The 10,813-nt window shown below is 44.5% G+C and overlaps 1 protein-coding gene across 2 annotated transcripts in view; it reads left to right on the top strand.

Annotated features, from left to right (window-relative positions):
• The first annotated feature begins 16 nt into the window (after positions 1–16).
• Positions 17–10,813, top strand: part of ABCG5 (ATP binding cassette subfamily G member 5) — a 41,244-nt gene continuing 30,447 nt past the window's right edge. For both annotated transcript variants that reach the window (XR_007130000.1, XM_047744975.1), the window contains exons 1-4: positions 17–291; positions 918–1,039; positions 6,832–6,968; positions 7,064–7,162. Coding sequence is in view for 1 of the 2 variants with exons in the window: in XM_047744975.1 (XP_047600931.1) it covers positions 146–291; positions 918–1,039; positions 6,832–6,968; positions 7,064–7,162 (504 nt within the window). In the remaining variant the exon portion in view is untranslated. The remainder of the gene's footprint in view (positions 292–917; positions 1,040–6,831; positions 6,969–7,063; positions 7,163–10,813) is intronic.

Genomic DNA, 10,813 nt, shown 5'->3' with positions numbered 1-10,813 from the left:
GTCCCACTGTTGGGAAGGTCTGGGGAGGGATTCCAGAGCACAGTGGGGAGCAGGCAGGGCAGTGTGCTCCTGGCTCCTTTACTGAGGCTTCTCCGGGGAGAGTCAGGCCACCCCAAAATTTGCCTGTTTCTGCTGTCTCTTGGCCATGAATGAATTCCCATCTTTGACCCCTATGGGGTCCTTGGGGAACCAAGTAAACAGAGACCCCCAGAACTCCCTAGAGGAGGTTCCCGTAGTTGCTTCAAAGCCTCGACACAGCCTAGGCATTCTTCATGTCTCCTACCATGTAAGGTAAGGCCATGCCTCTTTTGCCTACTGGGAGCTTGAAGCTGGGCTTTGTTTGAGTTGTGGTGGTGATCTGAGGTAGGTGGGTCTCTGCTGGCTTTTCTCACTAATGAGGGCCATGTGTAGAGGCTCTGGGCTCCCTCCTTAGTGGATCAGGGTGGAGAGAAGGGAAAGGCTGCCAGTAGTAAATGAGGAGCAGTGGCAAACAGTCCTCCTCTTGCCCATGGGAAGTCCTGGAAGCTATGCTAGTGAGGCAGCTGTGCTCTGCTTTGTGCCCCTTAATCCCTTCCTGTTGTGTCCTCTTTGTATACAGCTGCGCCATGGGGATGGAGAGGGCTTGGGGTAGCACAGAGTATAATGAAGCCTGGCGAAGGAATGTGTGGTCAACTGAAGAAATAAACCATGTCCTGTATATTTTATCTCCCACACTGCCAGAGAGCTGGCATTCAGAGGAGCTCCTGGACAGGGGCTTTACATAGATGATATTTCTTGGTCACTATTTGCCAGTGTCTGCAGAGAAGGACGCTGAGCCCCAACCATATTTAGGAACCTGTCCAGAGACAGCTGGGATCAGTGCTGGGGGGACAAGGGTCTGGTCTCTTCTGGAACCCCACACTCTCTTCCCTTTAAAGCCACCAAGCTGGGCCCTGGTGGGACTTCACATCTTGCCGGCAGCGGTGGGACAGGCAGATCCTCAAAGAGGTCTCCTTGTACGTCGAGAGCGGGCAGATCCTGTGCATCTTAGGGAGCTCAGGTAAGCTTGGGAAAGAGTTCTTTAAATTTACATCCTCGGGACGCCTGGGTGGCTCAGTTGGTTAAGCGGCTGCCTTCGGCTCAGGTCATGATCCCAGCATCCTGGGATCCAGTCCCACATCGGGCTCCTTGCTCAGCGGGGAGCCTGCTTCTCCCTCTGCCTCTGCCTACCACTCTGTCTGCCTGTGCTCATGCTCTCTCTCTCTCTGACAAATAAATAAATAAAATCTTTAAAAAAAAAAATTTACATCCTCAACGAGCATTCAGAAAAGGCTTTCGCTTGCTTTGAACATTAAGGAAATAAGTTTAAGTTGTGGCAAGAAAGTTAGAAGTTTGATATTAGAATGAAACAAAATGACATGTCTTCCTGAATGGAGTCTGGAACTAATGTGAAGCCTTTAAAGAGATCCTTGGAAAAGAATAAAGTCCTGCCTAACATGTCAGTTAATTCCTATTTCAGTATAGAAAGTATTCAGCATGGTGCCTGGCACGTAGGGGTGCTCAGTAAACACAATTCCCCTGATCTCTACCCTGCCAAGAGGTAGGACAAGGAATTAAGTAAGCCACAAGGTTGCATGCCCATTTAGTCCCGTATTCCGTTATTTAAAAAAAAGTTACGATGTATTTTCAGTAAGCAAGAATAGGAAATAATATAAAGAATGTTTATATAATAATACCTGGTTTTATCAAATCTTCTTAAAAATTTTTTTATTTGAATTCAACTTAGGGGCACCTGGGTGGCTCAGTTGGTTAAGTGTCTGACCAGCTCAGGTCATGATCCCAGGGTTTTGGGATGGAGTCCCGAATCCGGCTCTCTGCTCAGTGGAGAGCCTGCTTCTCCCTCTGCCCCTCATCCTGCTTGTGCTGTCTCACTCTTGCTCTCAAATATATAAAAAATCTTAAAAAAAAAATATACATTCAACTTAGTTAAAATACCCTGTAAGGCTTTGTCGGATCTTAACATTATACCATAATTGCTTCAGATCCTTTTTGTTTTTAAGGAACTAAATATTACAGACTCCATGAGGCCATCTGTGTGCCAATTTCCCATCTTCTCCTCTTTCCTGGGATATCTACACTTGAGACTGAATTACAGTTTGTCTTTGTGTCCCTGCATCAGCCAGTCATTGTCCTGGGAGGGTCTAGCCTCCAGAGAGGAAGCCCCTTGTGTCAGAGGGCAGTGCCCCGTGGGTGTCACAGCTATGACTCCTCAGCAGCTGGAAGATGGGCGCATTGAGTCTGATGAGAGGCTCTGTGTGGATACCACTGGGTCCACTGCTGTAGGTTATCCTGCACAATTTAAGGATGAAAGATTCTTACAAATTGGCTTCAGAGGTGCTTTCTGATTGAGTTCCTTCTATATTGTTGACATTTACTGGCATTACCCACTTGCATTATTCTCTTGACTATCAGTGGGTAACACAAGTCTGTGACAAAAGTCAAGCATGGACAGCCTCGTTTGACCTGGAGAGTTAAATCCATAGCCTTTCCCCTGCTATAGCAGGTGAAAACTGGGTGACAGTAGTAACATTAAGATTAAATGAGAAGGAATTATTTGACTAAAACTGTTATACTTTGCTGAGATTTCCTGTCTGTTCCCATTTCTAGTTTTTGGTTTTTTTTTTTTTTTTTTTTCAATTTTTATTGGGGGTGGGAGAAGGGCAGAGGGAGAGAATCTCAAGCAGACTTCCTGCTGAGCTTGGAGCCCAGCATGGCCTTCAGTCTCAATGACCCTGAGATCGTGATTTGAGCCAAAACCACAAGTTGGACATTTAACTGACTGAGCCACCCAGGTGCCCCCAAACCATTTCTAATATATATATGTACCATAATATCCAGGGCCATTCTAATTTTCCTTTAAGAAGGAGAAAAGCTGAGTTATTCCTGTGATTTGTTTGTTGCCTTCTGTAGGATTAGGATGGTATTATTGCACACAACAAAGAATGAACTCACTTTCTCAGAATGGTGTCCCACAAGCCAGTGTCATGCTTCATGCACATCTTAGGACAATGGGTTAGAGGCCTTGATCTGGGAGCTCTTGGGCTGGTTTCTGAGGATGTCTAATCATGGCTTTATGACAACATCTATCATTTTGGATACTGACCATGGATTCACAGTAGACTGTAAGTTCCCCCGGTGGGGGGGAGCTTTGTCTTTGGTTTTTTTTTGTTGTTTTTGTTTTTTTTTCCCTGCTGTAGTCTCAACAGCTAGAACAGGGCTGGCCACATAGAAGGTACTTGGTAAATATTTGTTGAATCACTGAGTGAACAAATCAATTCTATGAATTACTATTAGTGTTTCACAAAATGATGATTTCATTGGTGTCCTACCTAACACAAGACTATTTCTGAAATCTTTATCAGTGAGGTAAAAGACTTAGGTACCTGACAAAATGGTGCAATGCAAGTCTGCCTAGGGTCACCCAACACTCCAGGGGAGGGTAACTATATTTAACTCAATATTTACTATCAGTTGGGACCTAGACTCTGGGCTGCTTTCTCCCTTGCAGAGGACTATTTAGTTACAATTTCTGTCTTTTCAGGGAAGATAACCCCAAAGGTCATGGTTTTATTACCCTTCAGGGCATTAACCTTTTGTTTTCTTTTTTCTTTTTTTATTGTGGTAGAATACACATCAAACTTACCATCTTAACTATTTTTAAGTGTACAGGTCCGTGGTGTTAAATACATTCACGTTGTTGTGCAACCCTCTCCACCATCTATCCCCTTAGCTCTTCATCTTGTAAAATTGAAACTCTACGCTCCTTAAGCAATAAGTCCCCTTTCCTCTTGCCTCACCATTATACTTTCTGTCTCTATGATTTTTGACTACTGTCTCATATAAGTGGAATCATATTGTATGTCTTTTTGTGCCTGGCTTATTTCACTTACCACAATGACCTCAGGGTTCATCCATGTTGTAGTCTATGTCAGAATTTCCTTCCCTTTTAAAGCAGAATGAATAGATAATCCATTGATATATGTACCATATTTGCTTATCTGTTCTCCGTTAATGGACACCTAAGTTGCTTCCACATTTTACCTATTGTGAATAATGAAATGAAGATGGGTGGACACATACCTGTTTGAAAGCTTGTTTTCAGTTCTTTAGTGGATATACCAAGAAGTGGAATTGCTGGGTCATATAGTAATTCTGTTTTTAAATTTTTGAGGAACCTCTATACTGTTTTTCACAGTGGCTATACCATGTTGTATTCCCATCAGCAGTGCATAAGAATTCCAATTTCTCTGCATCCTCGCCAACACTTGTTATTTTCCAATTTTTTGATAGTAGCCCTCCTAAAGGGTGCAAGGTAGTATCTCATGAAGTTTTGTCTTCTTTTTTTAGATTCTATTTATTTTTGAGGGAGAATGCACATGCATGAGTGGGGCAAGCAGACGGCAGACTCCCCACTGAGCTGGGAGCCCAATACAGGGCTCCATCCCAGGATCCTGGAATCATGAATTGAGCTGAATGCAGACACTTAACAGACTGAGCCACCCAGGTGCCCTCATTCCAGTTTTAATTTGTAGTACCCTAAAGCTTAGTGAGTGATTTATGTGCTTATTGGCTATTCATATATCTTCTTTGGAGAAATGTCTGTTTAAGTTCTTCACCCAATCTTGAATTGGGTTGATTGGGGTTTTTTTGGTTGTTGCTGAGTTTTAGAAGCTCTTTATACATTCAGATATTAATCTGATATTAATTAATACCAGATATGTGATTTGCAAGTATTTCCACCAGCATCCTGTGTGTTGTCTTTTTATACTGGGGACAGTGTCCCTTTTCTTTTTATAAGTTTATTTATTTAAGTAATCTCTACACCCAGTGTGGGGTTCAGATTCATGACCCCAAGATCAAGAGTCACACACTCCTCTAACCAAGCCAGCCAGGCATCCTTGGGGATAGTGTCTTTTGAGGCACAAAATTTTAAAACTTCCATGAAGCCCAATTTGTCTATTTTTCTTTCATTACCTGTACCTTTTCGTGTGATACTCTAGGGCATTAACTATTTGCATGTCTAACTTTCCATCATATTTTTGACGTTTTATTTTCCATCGATTATACATGTTAGTTTCTTGTATCCTTTTTTTCCTTGTATTCTTTTTTTGAATGCGCTTTTTCACTCTGCTGGTCCTTTCATTAACGAGTTAATAAATAGTTGAAATATCGTACAAAAATAGACCCTTTTTTTTTTAAGGTTTTATTTATTGTAGAGAGTGAGAGAGTATGCACAGTGGGGAGAGGATCAGAGGGAGAGAGACAAGAAGATTGTGTGTGGAGCACAAGCCCAACACACAGCTTGATTTCACAACCCTGAGATCACAACCTGAGCCAAAAATCAAGAGTCAGACACTTGACTGACTGACCCACCGGCACCCCCAGCCATCCATGTCTGTCAAAAGTATCCCAGAACTAAGTGGCTTAAAACAATAAAAATCATTATTATCTCTCAGGATTCTATGAGTCAGAAATTTGGAAGTGACATTGTTGGATAGTTCTGTCTGGGGTATCTCTTGAGGTAGTAGTGAGAAGTCTGCTGGGTTGTAGTCATCTGAAGACTTGAGCAGGGCTGGAGAATCTAGCTCCAAGGTGCCTCTCTTGCATGCTGGATAGCAAGTTGGGGCTCTCTGTTGCTCAGTGAGAATGTGTCACATGAGAAGACCAGAAGGCCTAAGAAAGAACCCTGAATGTCACCCAGAGGATGCTGGGAAGAAGCAGCCAGACCAGAGGGATAAAACCAAGAGGATGAAGTAGCATCAAAGCCAGAGGACAGAGTTTTACAGAGAAAGGCAAGCAATGGTATAAATGCTGCTGAGAGGTCAGCACACAGGAAGGTGCCCACCAGATGTGGCAACAAGGAAGCAACCTTGATGACCTCAGTGAGGTCAGTTTTGATGTTGTGAGGGGATCCAGGCTCCAGGACATTTGGACCTTTTGTCAGAGTGGAGATTGGATCCCAGAAAGGGAAAGCAAGGAAGATTCTATTTAGAACCACATACAAGGCCTAGGATCATGACTGGGAAGTTTCAGAACATGTTTTGAAAGACAGCTCGAATGATACCACATTTCATTTCTTTACAGTCCCTCTCCTCTCTTCCCACCCTGTTGAAGATGCTGGAGCTAACCCTGAGCTTGGTCAGCCATGGGTTAGATAAGAAAACCACTGCGTAGGAGCTTGGCTTCATCTTTATATCCCTCATGGCAAGAGGCAGTTTCTTTATAATATTTGAACAAAAGATCTTCTCTCTGTTTTGCACAAGTCATCATATCCTTGGTAGAATTCTCTTGCTATCTTTTCAGACAGTTCAAAACCTTCTGCCTATTTCCTCTGTTAATTTAACTTTTTAGTAGCCTGCCAGTGCTGGTTCCTGTCTCCATTGACTCTCTGGGCTCATGTAGGTTTGTGTCCACTGTGAACAGAAGGGACTGGCTGGTGCCTTGTCCTAATGGTATCACCTAATTTCTAACCCAAGAAAAACCAAACTAGGGGAAAGAAATTGCCTAGGTTTTCTTTTTATTCTGATCCTATATTTTCTTTTTCAACTCAAAACAGCTGTAAAAACCCATAAACAGGCAAAGTTCCTCCAGTCCTGACTGGGATGAAAGCAGTGGCTTGTCCCTCTCTGACTCAGGAGACAAGCCGGAAAGGCTCATTGGTACCATGAGAGTTTGACCCGGGGGTGGGGTTAGGAGAGAGCAAGTTGGTGCTAGACCAACTGAGAGTTTGGGGATAGCCCAGCAATGCCTCATGGAGGGAGTCCTCTCTGGCCTTATTTTCTTGTCTCACAGGCTCAGGGAAAACCACGCTGCTGGATGCCATGTCTGGGAGGCTGCGGCGCACAGGGACCTTCCTTGGGGAGGTGTTTGTTAACGGCCAGCCACTGCGCAGGGAGCAGTTCCAGGACTGCTTCTCCTATGTCCAGCAGGTGGGTGCTTTCCGGGGACCCCGCCACAGCCACCCGCAGCCCGGTCTCAGCCTGGTCTCGGCCACACTGATGCCTCCTGCCTCCCTCTCTCGCAGAGTGACACACTGCTGAGCAACCTGACCGTGCGGGAGACTCTGCGCTATGCCGCGCTGCTGGCTGTGCGCCACGGCTCCCCGGGGTTTTTCCAGAGGAAGGTGGGTAGCCCTGGGCCTCCTGTGGCCCTCTTAGGGTATCAGCCTGTGGGGGCTTCACACCCCTGCTTCCGTCTACTTGCCCATTTCTCCCCTTCAGTCTTCATCCCTTTAGTCTAGACCTGTGTTGTCCAGTATGGCAGCCACAGGTCACCTGTGGCTTTGAGCACTTGACATGTGGCCGGGCCTGACTGAGATGTGCTATGAATGGGAAGTACACACAGAATTTTAGAAACTTAGTCTGAAAAAAGAGAATGTGAAATATCTTATTAATTTTTAAAATATTGGTTAACAAGTTTGAAATGGTGTATTTTAGCTACACCAGGTTAAATATATTAAAATTAATTTCACTTGTTTCTTTCTAAAATGTGGCTACTAAAATATTTAAATTCTCTGTGTGGCCTGTATTATATTTCTGTTAGATGGTGCTGTTTTAGGAGCTCTGTTTTTGAATAATAATGGTGGTTTTCCTCACTGTACTTTGCCCTATTGAGATTTTTCTCAACTTTCTTTGAGGCCTTTTGAATGTGTCTCATCCAAACTAGATTAAGTTAACAAAGGAAGGAACTATTGACTTGTCTCCTCTTCTGACGTTTCAATCTATTGCTTTAAATGTATCTAATTTGGGGCACCTGGGTGGCTCAGTGGGTTAAGCCGCTGCCTTCGGCTCAGGTCATGATCTCTGAGTCCTGGGATCAAGTCCCGCATCGGGCTCTCTGCTCAGCAGGGAGCCTGCTTCCCTCTCTCTCTCTCTCTCTGCCTGCCTCTCCATCTACTTATGATCTCTCTCTGTCAAATAAATAAATAAAATCTTTTAAAAAAATAAAATAAAATAAATGTATCTAATTTGGAAGTAGTCATAGGTAAGCCTGTGGGGATCTTACCTGGAATTGTTGCCTCATTTCTGTCTGGACTGGAAACAGGGAACTAAGGATACAGACATGTGTCACTTCCAAAGCAGGTACAGTTCCCTGGGGAACCCTCAGTCACCAGAGGAGACCAGCAACATCAGCCTCAGAGGCTTCAGCGAAGCCACAGTGAGGCTCCACGTGGGCACACAAATTATATCTGCGGTTTAGGCTCCAGGGCCGGCCTTCTTTAATGCCATTGAGGCTCCAAGGAAGTCCTCCATATCAGCTGAGGGTACACCATTTTTATCAGGCATTGCAGCGTCTGTCACTAGGGACTTGCTTAATCTGTCCTTGGCACTGGACTTTCAGATAGGGCTTGGAGAGTGAAATTAGGTCTAAGCTGTGTCCCAAGTACCAGATTTGTTTGATATAATGCCCAGGTGAGTAAAGGGCATTTTTCTGCTTGAGAGTCCTAGACAGTGCTGAAGGATAGCTTTTATTCCAGAGGAGTCTTAGCAAGGAGTGTGGCCCTCAAGAAGGACCATCAGCCTAACAGGGATGCCTAGCTCTCGTTCCTTCCTGGAAGTTACTGTAGAGTGCTCAGAAGGCATTGCAAGGCTCTTACCGTTCAACTGGGTTATACAGGCATACCTCAGAGATACTACAGGTTTGGTTCCAGACCACTGCAACAAAGCAAATATCAAAATAGAGTCCAATGAGTTTTTTGGTTTCCCAGTGTGTATAAGTTACATTTACACTAATATTCCAGTCTGTGAGGTGTAGCATTATGTCTAAAAGAAACCCAATATACTTTAAAAATTTTTTTTCTTTAAAGATTTTTATTTATTTATTTGACAGAGATCACAGATAGGCAGAGCAGCAGGCAGAGAGAGAGGGAGAAGCAGGCTCCCCGCTGAGCAGAGAGCCCCATGTGGGGCTTGATCCCAAGACCCTGAGATCATGACCTGAGCCGAAGGCAGAGGCTTAACCCACTGAGCCACCCAGGTGCCCCCAAACCCAATATACTTACCTTAATTTAAAAATACTTTACTGACACAGACATGAAGTGAGCAAATGCTATTGAAAAAATGGTGTGAGTAGACTTGTTTAGTACAGGGTTGGCACAAACTGTTTGTAGAGAATGCGTTATCTGTGAATGCAGTAAAGTAAAGTGCAATGCAACAAGGTGTGTGTGTACTCTGAACTCTCCTAGTTGGCTGGCATCAGTCAGGCTTTGCTCACACACAGTATTTCACCGTATCCTGGCATCAACACTATGTGGGAGGCATATCTCCTGGAACACGAGATTAAGATCAGACAGTTGGGAAGGGCAGAGCTGGAATGCGAACCCAGTCCCTCTAGCTCCCATCATGTCTCCCTGAGCTCCGGGACCTCCTGAACCCCATTGTGATGAGAGAAGATGGAGGTTGACTTCAGCCCACACAGTAATCCTGACTGTGAGTGACAGAGGAGTCCATCTGCAGACTTTCTCTTTGCTTGCTTTAGTATTTCTGTCTCTGAAAGGGGCAGGAGAAGATCCTATTTGTATTTGGGTGGCAGAAATGCCGTCATAAACAGATTCTTCTGAGTTGGTGATCCACTTATATCACATATCCCACAGAGAGAATGAATCTAAGAACACCACTGAGCTCTTCTCCAGAAAATGCTCATGTTCACATAAATATTCAGAAGATTCATGGATGCCTTGAAACCGATTGATGGCAAAAATTTCTCCCCCTGAGGGTGCCTGGGTGGCTCAGTCAGTTAAGCATCTGCCTTCAGCTCAGGTTGTGATTTCAGGGTCCTGGGATCCAGCCCCACATCGAGCTCCCTGCTCAGCAGGGACCCTGCTTCTCCCTTTCCTTCTGCTGCTCCCTTGCTTGTGCTCTTTCTCTCAAATCTTAAAAAAAAAAAAAATTCCCTCCGGTAAATGTTCCTCTGTCACTGGCAGTCCCTAAAAGTCCTGCAAAAGTTCTCTCTGCTGGAGAGTACTTTCTGAGCAAATCTAGTCCGTAGGTATTAAAATCCTGATAAAGTAATTTAGTGAGAAGGAAGTGGTGGTGATAATACAGGACAGAGCACAGCAGATCTCTCCTCTGAGGAACCTGAACATAAAGCTGTGCTTGACATGGGCAGGCTGTGTCTGCTGGACTGTTGGCTAATCCTTGAGCTTCATGGACCACTTGAGGGAACACAGACAGGTGTCTCAGCCCCAGCCCCACTTGCTAATAGTTTGACCTCGGGCAAGTTATGCACCTCTCTGAGGATCTGTCTTCTCCTCTATAATAAATAGATAATAATGTGTCTCTCTTGGAGTTGATGTGAGGAATAAGCCAATTTTATCTGAGAACATACAGTGTAGAGGTTGATGATCCCAATGCATCCCAATGATCCCAAGGGTTCCTTCTGAGACACTGTGCATTCCATCCCCAGTAGTTTCCCAACGTTTGCTAAACATGGGAAAGGCTTTGGGTCCTGTGAAACAGGTTAAATACATGTCCATCCCTTCCGAGCCGGGAGGGGCAAGCTTTACTCCTTTCTTGGAGTTGCAGAGCAGATGAAAGGGATGCTCGGGAACCTGCCCTGGCTGGTGAGCACCTCAACCTGGCTCGGCCATGCAAAACTCAATTCCAGAATCCTTCAATTCTGATGGCAAAAGGAGGACCTTCTTTTTTCCAGAATAAATCACTCTGGTTTATTTATGCATTTGAACCTCGTTATTCCTTTAGGTTTATTTCAGATGTGTTCCTTCTTTTGGTCAAACCTTTCCCCGATGCTGCTGATCCCACCCCCTGGCTCCACT

The sequence above is a fragment of the Lutra lutra genome, chromosome 9 (genome assembly GCF_902655055.1).
Source record: "Lutra lutra chromosome 9, mLutLut1.2, whole genome shotgun sequence".
NCBI lineage: Eukaryota > Metazoa > Chordata > Mammalia > Carnivora > Mustelidae > Lutra > Lutra lutra.
This window is presented reverse-complemented; position numbering and strand designations above follow the sequence as displayed.